Consider the following 11,305-nt stretch of genomic DNA (forward strand, 5'->3'; position numbering starts at 1 on the left):
AAATGCGCTTTACACAATTGATGTGTGTATGGATTGGGATAACAGTTGTATGAGCCCCTAATAAAATGTTAAAAAAGAAAAAGAAAAAAAAAGCATACAACCATAAACATGTTCAAAGTAAAGAAAACCATATTTTAAAAAAAAAAAAAGATAAGGTGGGGGTAGAAAGGGGGAACTGATCACAGTGATCTACATATAACCCCCTCACCAGGGGGACAGACAACAGAAAAGCGGGTGAAAGGAGACATTGGTCAGTGTAAGACATGAAAAAATAATAATAATCATAAATCATCAAGGGTTCATGAGGGAAGGAGAGGGAGGGAGGGAGGGATGGAGGGAGGGGGAGAAATGAGGAGCTGATACCAAGGCTCAAGTAGAAAGAAAATGTTTTGCAAATGATGATGGCAACAAATGTACAAATGTGCTTGATACACTGATATATGTATGGATTGTAAGAGTTGTCCGAGCCCTCAATAAAATGATTTTTTTTAAAAGAGTGGTATGAGCCCCCAATACAATGATTTTCTTTTTTAATTAATGAAAAAGAACTTTGGAGATTGGCAAAGGTCAACTCCAGGCCACAAGGACAACCTCAATTTTACGAACTTCCAAGTATCCACTTATCCAGTGTAATTAACTATTATAATGGTTGCAAATACATTGCCAAATGATTCCAGGGGAGTAATAACAGGAAAATTCCAAAAGCTTCTTCAAGAAGATAGTGTATTATTAAGTAGGCAAGCTCACTTACTTTTGGTATCTGTGAAGAACAGAACCAGGTCTACACACTGTGTGCCCTATCAAAGTCCAGGCTCTGGTTCTCCAAAACGTACAGAGGACGGATATTCAGACTCCTGGACAAAGAACAGCGAAGGCTCACAGCTTAAAGACCAGAGGAAGAAAGATGGAATGAGCATGTCTTCACTGGCACTAAATTCTATGTGCAGACAAAACTAAATATAGATCTACAGAGACTTCTAAAGCGCTGGACATAGAAAGGCCTTTACAAACACCAGGGTATACATAGACCAAGTGCACGAGGTTTGTGAAAACTGAGAATCATGGGAGCAAAATGAAAGTACTCTATGGCCTAAGGCACTACTGCAGGGGAAAAAGCATACCCCACTTTTAAGTGGGTATCAGATGTCAGTTGCTGTGGAAGGGAGATGAGTGCCTTTCCACGTTCACAGTCAGAGTTCACAAAAAAAAAAAAAGGTAAAAGTCTGGAGATCACAGCCAGAATATCGAAGTGAGAAATGCCATTGGTAACTTCAAGAAAGCAGTGATTAAACAACCCCTAGACGGAAAAACTCAAGGAATATTTATGGGGCACACAAGCCATTCAAATCGGTAGGTTGTACTGCAAAGCCATAACCCCTGGCTTCTGAGTTGATCCCAGCACATTGGGATCCTATAAAACCAACCGGCACTGTCCGAGTCATCAAGGCTTTACAGAAGCAGACTGCCACATCTCCTCCCACGGAGAGGCTGGGGGGAGAGAGGGGTGGTGGTGGTGTTTGAACTGCCAACGTTTCTGTTAGCAGTTAAATGCTTAACCACTGTATCACCAGGGCTCTTTGTGGAAAACCAGAGAGCCTCGTAATTAGAAGAGAGGGGAGAATGAATCCTTGCATAAAGAAAGCTTATAAGACCATGGCATTTAATTCTAAATTGAATTCTACCAGCATTATTAAACACCTCTAAGTGTCAGGCATCTGGCTAGTGCTGTGCTCTCCCCTGTCTCTGCTGGCAGTCCCAAACCAGCAGCCTCTCCATGGAAGAAAAATAGTCATCTCTTCCATACAAACACAGCTTTGGAAATCCATGGTGGCATCCACTCTAACCTAGAGGGGTCCAACAACAGAAGGGGTCTTAGGGTTTTGTCTGTTGGTGCCGGGTATCACATAGTCCATAAACAGAAGGACAAGTGATTACAAAACGTAAAAAACCTTACTAGCCATAAAGCCTGGAGCATGGCAACTTCCTGCTCCAAACGTCTGTTCCTTTATGTGTAAAACATCTATCTTGTAGAATTACTGCTCTCTCATTCACTGCCAGCAAGTTGCTTCAGATTCATAGTGGCCTACTGGAGAGAGGAGACGTGTTCCACGGTATACCCAACACTATAAATCTTCAAAGGGCCAAATAAGTCATCTTTCTCCCAGAGAATAGCTGGGGGGCTTGAACTGCTGGCCTTGTGGCTAGCAGCCTCAAGTTTAACCCACTGTGCCACCAGGTCTCCTTAGAACTATGCTAGAAGGTCATAAAATCCTTTTTGACAAACATCCCTGGAGTCACACCTAGCTTGTGTGCTCGAGGACTGGCAAGGAACTTGTGAATGAGTAGCATACGGAGTAGAAACCTAATGGTTCTAGAGTAAGATGATAATGGAATGACAAGGGGAATCGCTCTGTGACCGCATTAGAGGTGGGAGGAGCCATTTTGGAAAAGGTGTTACAAGGAGCATTGTGATCGGTGGGTTGGAAAAGGACAAAGGGTGGTGAGCTGCAGAGGATCTGAACAAGTCTGAGCTTCTCCCAGTGTCACTGAAAGATCTGGTAGCAGGTAGGTGCCCGTGGAGTCACAGGTAAATGGCAAGGCCTCTTGGTGCAAGGAGACCCATCGACGGGGAAAGAGTGAAGGGCCATGCTGTGTCTTGCTCCTCGCTGCCTCACATCTGCCAGTGACTTAGCCCACTGAACATGGGTGCTGACCCCACCCTGACCTGAAGTAGATATCCACTCATACCTTCTGAGACCTCTCAGCTATGCTTCCTGCTCTTTGTGGTGTGACTGCTCTCAGTAGCCATTTAGTCAGCCCCTGACTCCGGGGGAACGACTTACTCAGCCGAACAAAGCGCTACAAGTCCTAGCCTACCCCTGGGATCAGTTTCAGACAGCAAGTTTTGGCCCACAGGGTTTTCTTTTTCTTTTTTTTTTTTTCAAGGATCACAATGTTTATTGATAGATACAAGTATATAAAATCAGGGCATGAACATGACTTGATAAATTAAGTAGACTTAATTTCAATACTATAATAAGAGGGACCAATTAAAATGCTCACCATTTGTTTCACACCCACACAAACCACTTCGAGGGCATTAATGATCTCTCAAAACTGATCGGTTTTGTGCAAGTAAACCATGTTTCTTTTTAAAAGACTTGTGCACTTGCCCAGGCTCAAGGATATTAAAATCTAGCACATAAAGCCCATTAGTAGAGGTAGAAACACAGGCAATATACTATTACGGCAACACCCATCAATTACAGTTAAGAATTTTTCCGTAACAATGAAATGGATAATCAAATATTGCAACAACTCAAGTATTACTGAGCAAAGTGCACACAGGGTTTTCTTTGGCCAAGTTCTAGAAGTAGATCTCCAGGCCTTTTTGTCTGACTTAGTCTGGAAGCTCCGCGGAAAAATGTTCAGCATCATAGCAACACACAAGCCACCGCGGACAGATGGGTGCTGCTTTCTTCTCTCTGTATCAGAGGGAAGTCTAGTTTAGCTCTTCCAACAAGTTAGACAACAAGCGCTCTAGTAAGCAAACACACGGAAAGGCTGGGAAAACAAATGAGGAAATCAGCACATGGTTCCTGCCATCACTGCGAAGAGGGATTCCCTTCCAGATCCACTCCGATCCCTGCATTCCACAGTAACAGCTTCGGTGTGCATTCTCAGATCCTACCTCCCTGTCACCCTGCTCAAGCTCCAGGCACCTTACATAAGCTAGGATTCTTGCTTGAACTTTCAGTCCTGAAACGCTAATGCAGTGCTTTACTGGAAGCAAGAAAAGATTGAAGAGGAGGGAAAAAAGAGGAGCGGATACCAAGGGCTCAACATAGAAAGCAAATGTTGAGAAAATGTTGATGGCAACATATGGACAAATATGTTGATACAATTGATATATGGATTGCTATAAGAGCTATGAGAGCCTCCATTAAATAAGAAAGAGATAGAGTGAGGAAGCAAACAGAAAGAATGATCACAATATATCATGGAATAAAAGCAAACCCAGATAGTTTACCTTCTAACATAGAGGTCCCAAAGAAGACAGCAGACTCCAGGGCACCCCATGGAAGCCTGACCCCAAATAGGTGTGTGCATAGGGCTCCGTCTCCTTCTGCTGCCTCTCGGATTTAGTGTGAATGTGCACAGAAATACATGCGTGTCTCTTAAGAGACAAGACAGTCATCTCCAGTGGACTTGTCAACTCTACTTGGCTAAGCTAAATGTGTCCCCATTTAAACCTAAATGTGTCCCCATTTAAACCACCAAAACTAAGCGTTGCTTGAATTTGCCAGTGATCATCAACAAAAGGTATCATACAGCTCTTTAGACAAAACTTTATCTACAGCATACGGAGGGAGGAAAAACAGATAGGGAAGGCAAAACCATTTCAGTTACGTTAGTGTGTTCGCTAGGCTTCCCATCGGACCATCTGGTGGCTGCATTTTGGGATGCTTGTTCAAAGGCAAGAGGAAGAGAAAACGAAGTTATAGGAAATCCCTACAAGACAAAGGAATGAGGCACTAGAAATGCATTGAGCTGTGACTGATGAAACCAGGCTTCTAGTTCCGACTCTGACTCTGGCTATGTAGATATGCACCCTATGGGGCCACAATGGTGCAGCCTCTAGAAGAGGGTGCCATAGACCATTTCTAAGGGCTCTTGAGGCATTTACGGTCCATGCATTGTGGTAATAAAACTATAAATGGATGAGCTGTGATAGTCCAGCAAACAGCATACTCTACATTACTCCCACGACACCAGAAGGCCCCCTGTAGCCCCCCAGTTCCTGCACTTACCCTCGCCCCCAGGTTGCTTGTACGGGTTGTACTTGGGTTTGGGAGCAACTACTGGTGCAAACTTCTTGGGGTGCTGCTGTGTAGACACTGAAATGCTGGGCGTCCCAAAGGAATGGGTAGTCTCCATCCGCGCAGGCACGTGGCCAAGGGGCTCTCCGGTGCTTTTCGGGGGCAGCCAAGAGGGATGAGACATTTTTGGAATCTGGAATTAAAAAGAAACAAACACGGATGTTTTATAAAATCACGAAAACACGGGCAACATGCCTTACAATTCATTCTTATCTCATCTTAATCCAGACGTCCAACCATCCTGATAAAGCTCTCCCCGGGGAGAGGGAGTCCGCAAACGAGGGAAGAAGAAGAGAGACGTAGGAAGAGAAAAAAGAGGAGGAGGAAATAAAGCATTAGGGAAGGAGAAATAGAAAGAAGAGGAGGAGGAAAAGAGAACTTTTTTTTTTATTCAGTCTTTAGTACCTTCCCCTCCAAGAGTTAACAATTTTAGTGCTTGTAATTTTCAGGAAATAGATGTGATTATTTTTTAAAGAGTCCCAATCCTGAAGGAGAATCTTAAGCTCACATGGTAGGAGAAATAAGCTTCACTTGGTTCAAATACCTCCCATACTAAGTGAATGGTGATAAGTTACTTAAGCGAAGTACAAGTGTTACTGAGATGTACCCAAAAAAAAGATTGCTTCATGTTGGGCTTAGCACTAAGACCCGATTGATACATAAGACATTCAGATTGGGCCTTGTATGCCAAAAAGAGAGATTGGGTCGGAATAATATTAGCAAAGGCCAATAGGCAGAAAAGTGCCTGGCATTTATGTTGACTGTAGCAGGGGCAGAGAGGGAACAGAGAAGACAACCAGGCAGCAAAAGGAGCCCTGCGGTGGTGCCTAACCCAAAGGCTGGAAGTCCCAGGGCACCGGAGCTGCCTCAGAAGAAACGGACGATCTCCTTCACAACAAACAGCCGCTGACACCCACCATCCAATTCTGACAGCAACGGGCCCACCCCGAGTCAGGACCTTCTAGCTTGCAAAAGACAAAGGGTAGATGGCACCAGAGAACAGAGCTTGAGCAACAAGCTTGGCAAGTTTCCGTGTACATTGTTGGTTATAGACACTGGCACAGATGATTCCTACCCACAGCAATCTCATGTCGGGTTTCCGGAGCTGTCAAGGGGAGAAATGAGGCACCGTGCTGTCTGGCTCCTAGTACTGGCCACACCAGGAATGAGTGAGATGACTTTGGACGGGTCTCCCTACACTCACCCTCGTTCTGTGCCTCTGGCATCTTCCACGAGCAAAATTTAAACAAGAACCCTGTTTTTCAAATTCAATCTATTCTCACAAAAAGTCAGTAGGAATTACTGGGAGAAAACGGGTGCAGGTAAGAGTAACATGAATTGAGGGAGATTCTGAACTGGGAATCAACACAGGTCATTAAAACCAGGGATGATATTGGCTTTTAACACTCTTTGCAAGATCCATTTTCTTTTTCTCCTCGATCACTTGTGTGCAAACTATGAGGGGGGCTTCAAATAGTTCTTCCAAAAGAAGAATTAAAGGATGGGATGATCCATAAACTTTTAAAAGTACGGTACTTTTATACAACACACAGAGGTACTTGCTAAATTGTGAGTTCATTGAAAGATCAAGGGCCATATTTTGCACAACCCTTATGTAAAGCCTAGGGAGAAATCAGTAAAGAAAAGCAACCAATGAATGCCTGTTTTATTTGATTCTTTTATATAACTGATGATTTGGGATAATTTTAAAAGGTGTTTTTTGAGGGTTTGTTTTGTTTTGTTTTGTTTTGAAATACCAAAACCGAATCCATCTCTCAGGACTAAGAAACACCAGTTTTGGCTTAGTTTTGCTTAATGAGTCGCAGTTTTCTGCCAAATGGAGATAAAAGTGTCTGTTCTGCTTTCAACATGACTAAAGGGAGTGCAAGCAGGGACTGCGTGGAATAAAATAAAGATTTGAACATTGTAATGCATTGAAGTACATTTGGTTACATTTTCATGTAAGGAATCTAAGTATATTTGTCATAGAAATTTTAATTCCTAATTTTTATATTGCATTAATCCTATCCTTGCAACACCCTGGTAAAACTCAAATAATTCCAAAATGAAAGCTTTTTTTTTTTAATGGGCGAATGTTGGATGAAGTGATTTCTACAGCAGGTGCACATTGCTAGAGCCAGTCCATGTCGTCTGTTGAGTTAGGCATCCTGGCCTTTGATATTCCACAGGCATAAAAACAGTCAACTTCTGAAAGATGAAAACTTGAGCAATAGCATGGAAACCACTGGTTCCACAGTCTTTTTAATTACCCCCAATACCAGTTATGATCTGGACACTCTCCCTCTATAGCATCACTTCCGAGAGCTCTACCTCCTTGGACGGGTGGCGTCTGGCCAAATTATCTGATCTCAGAGGAACTTTGCAGTATCTTCTCTTGCCATTTTGCTCCAGGTTAACATCAGTCCCACAGCATCATTCTCATACAACAAACTCTCCTGACCAGGAGTCCCTGATCCTGTGGGGCCCGCTATCTACAATGGCCTCTTATCCCATCACTGCCTATATCAAGTCCTATTTTATTTTAATCTAGATCCAATTCAAATTTCTTTGGCTCTGTGAACATTTTTCTACTTCCCCTTAAGATGAAGAGCTTAGTTCCTTTTCTGGCCTCCACTAGTAGCACTTTATTTAAATAGCTTCTAACAGCCCACGTGGAAGCCATTTGCTGGCCTGCCTACCTTCCCCAGTAAATGAGAAGCTCCTTCATGGCCTCACCTTCGAGGTACACAATGAGGCCCAGGCGTCCTGAGAAAAGGTGCTACATGTGAGCAGCTAAGTGCATGAGTGCTGATCTCCCCATGTCACCTTCTTTTACAATTTCAGTCTGCTTCTCCTTAGCTTCTCCTGACACAATCATGTCTCGCTTAATTTGGTGATACAATAAGCCAGACTGATATTGAACCATCTTGGTACCACTCAATTTCTGTGTTTGGGTATATTGATAAATTTGAACCTATTTTACATACAATGTTTGTATACATAATCCTAAGTACAATCATTCCATCATGGGCAAAACTCCTCCCTCACCCCCTCCTGTTTCATTCATCATTTCTAGGTCCTGATATAAACGTCCTGAATCCTTTTCCAACATCTGGATTCAGCTAATGACAACATTGTAAATTTTCTGACCTTTAAACGTTTATCAGGAGCCCTGGCGATGCAATGTGCGAGTGCCTGGCTGCTGAGTGAAAGGTTCCAATCTACTGGTTGCTCTGCAGCAGAAAGGCCTGATCATCTTCTCCCATCAAGGCTAAAGCCTAGAGAACTCTCCACAGCAGCGTGCGCCGTCATATAAGATCGCTGTGCGTCAGGACAGCAACAAAGGCTTCACAGAAAGCAGTAAAAAGGGACCTAAATATACTTTCTTTAATAGTAAGTCTTCATCACATGCCCAGTACATTGTAGCCATTTGAGAATTATCCTGAGGTCAGGCCCTAGTATTTGTATTCTGAAGGAAAGTCATGCACTTCCACTAGCTTTTGCCTCGCTCCTTTTCAACTGTTACTGCCTCTTCACTGAAACCTATAGATCCTCTCCTGTAAACCCTTCAGACCAGTGCTTCCCAGAGTGGGTGATACTGCTCCCTGGGGCGGGCCAGAGTGGTCCAGAGGGGCTCCAAAAGCAGAGAGCTAGCTATACCGCTTCCTGGATGATGGGTACAGGACAAACATTTGTAATGGCCAAGTGGGCACTACATATATATTTTTTTCTTTCTGAAAAGGGGGTGGTAGGACAAATAAATTTGGGAACCTCTGCTTTAGATCTTGAGTATCACTTCCCATTAGCTCTTAAAGACATACTTCAGTTCAAATTGTATGCCCTTTCTCTGTCTTGACAGGACAAGACACAGCACCAGACACATTGTGGTACTACTCTACCTGTCTATTTCTCAAAGTAAAACTCTTAATTCTCAGGAGCAGAGTAGCTATCATTTTTAAATGCACAGATAAGTGAATGGTAGGCACTCAATAAAAAGATGGTTGGCTTCGTTAATTAGTTGGTTAATTACTACTTGTCTGGCACTGGGTTCACATTCTACACCCACTGAGCTTAAAGCTGACCTGACGTGGACACACATATATCGATACACAATAATGAGAGACAGAGTAGCAGAGAAAACATATGGCTAGTAGGAAAGACTGAGGCATGTTGCAATGGCTAACGCAGATTCCACCAGGGTCCCCTTCAACCAGATCATCTTTAAAAGCTGGTGGGGCTGAAAGAAACCTGACCCACTAAGGGCGTGACCAGAAATACTGGGCGCTCAGGAATATGGGCTGGGTATGTCTATGGAGCAGAGAATAGACGACTGGTACTGAAAGGAACTATTCAAGTAGAGGAATGCTTGAGGGAAATGGGAGGAAGATAAAATATTCTTTAAAAAGAAAAAGATCTTATAATAGAGATATGAAAAGAGAGACCTTTTATCCTAACAACGAGCTCTATAAAAGAGTGAAAATCCTTGTTCAGAAAAGAAACCCAGGGCATGTGTATGGTGATAAAGACTCTAAGGAAGGTATTGAATGCTATAGTATAAGTATCGAGTCTCTAGAGCAGCGGTTCTCAACCTGTGTGTCATGACCCCTTTGGGGGTTGAATGACCCTTTCACAGGCGTATCCTGATTCATAACAGTAGCACAATTATAGTTATGAAATGGCAACAAAAATAATTTTATGGTTAGGGGATCACCACAACATGAGGAATTGTATTGAAGTGTCATGGCATTAGGAAGGTTGACAAACATTGCTCTAGAGTTGCAGGGGTCCTCAAACTACGGCCCGCGGGCCACATGCGGCCTGCCAAGGACATTTATCCGGCCCGCTGGATGTTTTTGCCCCGTTTTGTTTTTACTTCAAAATAAGATATGTGCAGTGTACATAGGAATTTGTTCATAGTTTTTTTTAAACTATAGTCCGGCCCTCCAACGGGTCTGAGGGACAGTGAACTGGCCCTTGTTTACAAAGTTTGAGGACCCCTGAGAGCCTCAGTTCTAATCTCAGCTTCACCAATAACTATCAGGTGACCTTTAACAAGAGAGGTTACCCATTTGTAAACTTAATGTCTGTAAAGGTTCAACCAGCTCTAATAATTCCATATTGCTTTCCTGCTGTTACATCAGATTACAGGCTTTCATTTGAGAAAGGGGGTTGAGGGTACCTCACAAGTGCAGACAAGCTGGAAGCTGGTCAGTTACAGCATCTCAGCTTCTCAAGCGAGAAGGCCAAGGTGAACTTGAAGGTTAGCCGCAGTGGGAGCTGGCTGGGGTTGATCAAACGTTACCCCCGCTCCTACTTCCCCAGGTTCTAGGTCAGTTTCACTCTAAGTTGATGGCCACGATAAAAGCAAGAAGTGAAAGGAGGGATCTCTGTAGAGCTCTCAAAGCACACACCCCATCAGAAGAAGGAAGAGCGAACTCGCTCGGTGAGATGTTGACAGGAGGAGAAAGCCAGAGAGCAGCTGTTCTCTAAGCAAGGCTCTTTCAGGAACTGCGCTCAAAGGCAATGTAATCAAAGCAGAGTCTGAATGGTTGCATGTATCACCCTTCCTCTCTTGCTATCTGTTCAATGTGTGTAAGAAAGCCACATCAGACAATTAATAAGTATGTTTTACCGATTGAACAATATGCTAGGCACTTTGCTAATTGCTGTATAATCCCATAAGAGGTAAGGTTACCATCACCACATTGAGCTCAAGAAAGAAAAGCTGTAATAAGTTCAAGAAAATAAAGCTATAAAATAGCAAAATTGAGGCTTGGACATGGTTCTTCTAACCCTAAACCCATGGTCTTCACCAGGGTCCCATCTCCCTGTTTGAGAGAAAAGGGAGGCATCACAGGAAAGAGGAGGGCACCACACAGAAACAGTGGTTTCCTACCCCATTAGCCAGAAATCACCTTTGTTCCCATCTCCGGTTCCCTCTTGCCATAATGTTGTCACTAAGGAATTGCATTGAATGTACCCTTCATGAGTCAGAAGCACATTAACCAATGAAGCCAATCGTGTGGGATAAACAAAGCCAATGGCTACAGCAGACCCCATGATGTTAAGACCTTCACCTGGCCTCGGTAATCAGGAAAACCCAGAACATCGGGCACAGCACGATGTCAGACGAAAAAGGTACAAAGCCCTTCTGAACACGCAATACCCATGCCATCGCAGCCTCACCCACACAATTACAGGTAGCCGAGCTTTGCATGCCCGCCCCCCACCCCCCCCACCCCCGAATCAATATTTAAAAAAACTTTTCAAACACCTATTTAGGCAATAAAAATGTAAAACAAATCACTATAAAATTATAAGATATTACCTCACATTCAGTCGTGTCTCCATAGTAAACTCATCAGTCCTTACTTACATATAAACATATGCACACATATATTTCATATATGGTTATGTACAGTGAA

The 11,305-nt window shown here is 43.3% G+C and overlaps 1 protein-coding gene across 1 annotated transcript in view; it reads right to left on the minus strand.

Annotated features, from left to right (window-relative positions):
• Positions 1-11,305, minus strand: part of LOC101647152 (lipoma-preferred partner homolog) — a 625,785-nt gene that overhangs the window by 405,303 nt on the left and 209,177 nt on the right. Inside the window, exon 4 of the mRNA XM_045296410.1 lies at positions 4,812-5,013. Within this exon, the coding sequence (XP_045152345.1) occupies positions 4,812-5,004 (193 nt within the window). The 5' untranslated portion in view covers positions 5,005-5,013. The remainder of the gene's footprint in view (positions 1-4,811; positions 5,014-11,305) is intronic.

This window comes from Echinops telfairi, unplaced genomic scaffold (assembly GCF_000313985.2).
Source record: "Echinops telfairi isolate 266 unplaced genomic scaffold, ASM31398v2 ScPeMD7_7407;HRSCAF=8445, whole genome shotgun sequence".
In the NCBI taxonomy this organism is placed as follows: Eukaryota; Metazoa; Chordata; class Mammalia; order Afrosoricida; family Tenrecidae; genus Echinops; species Echinops telfairi.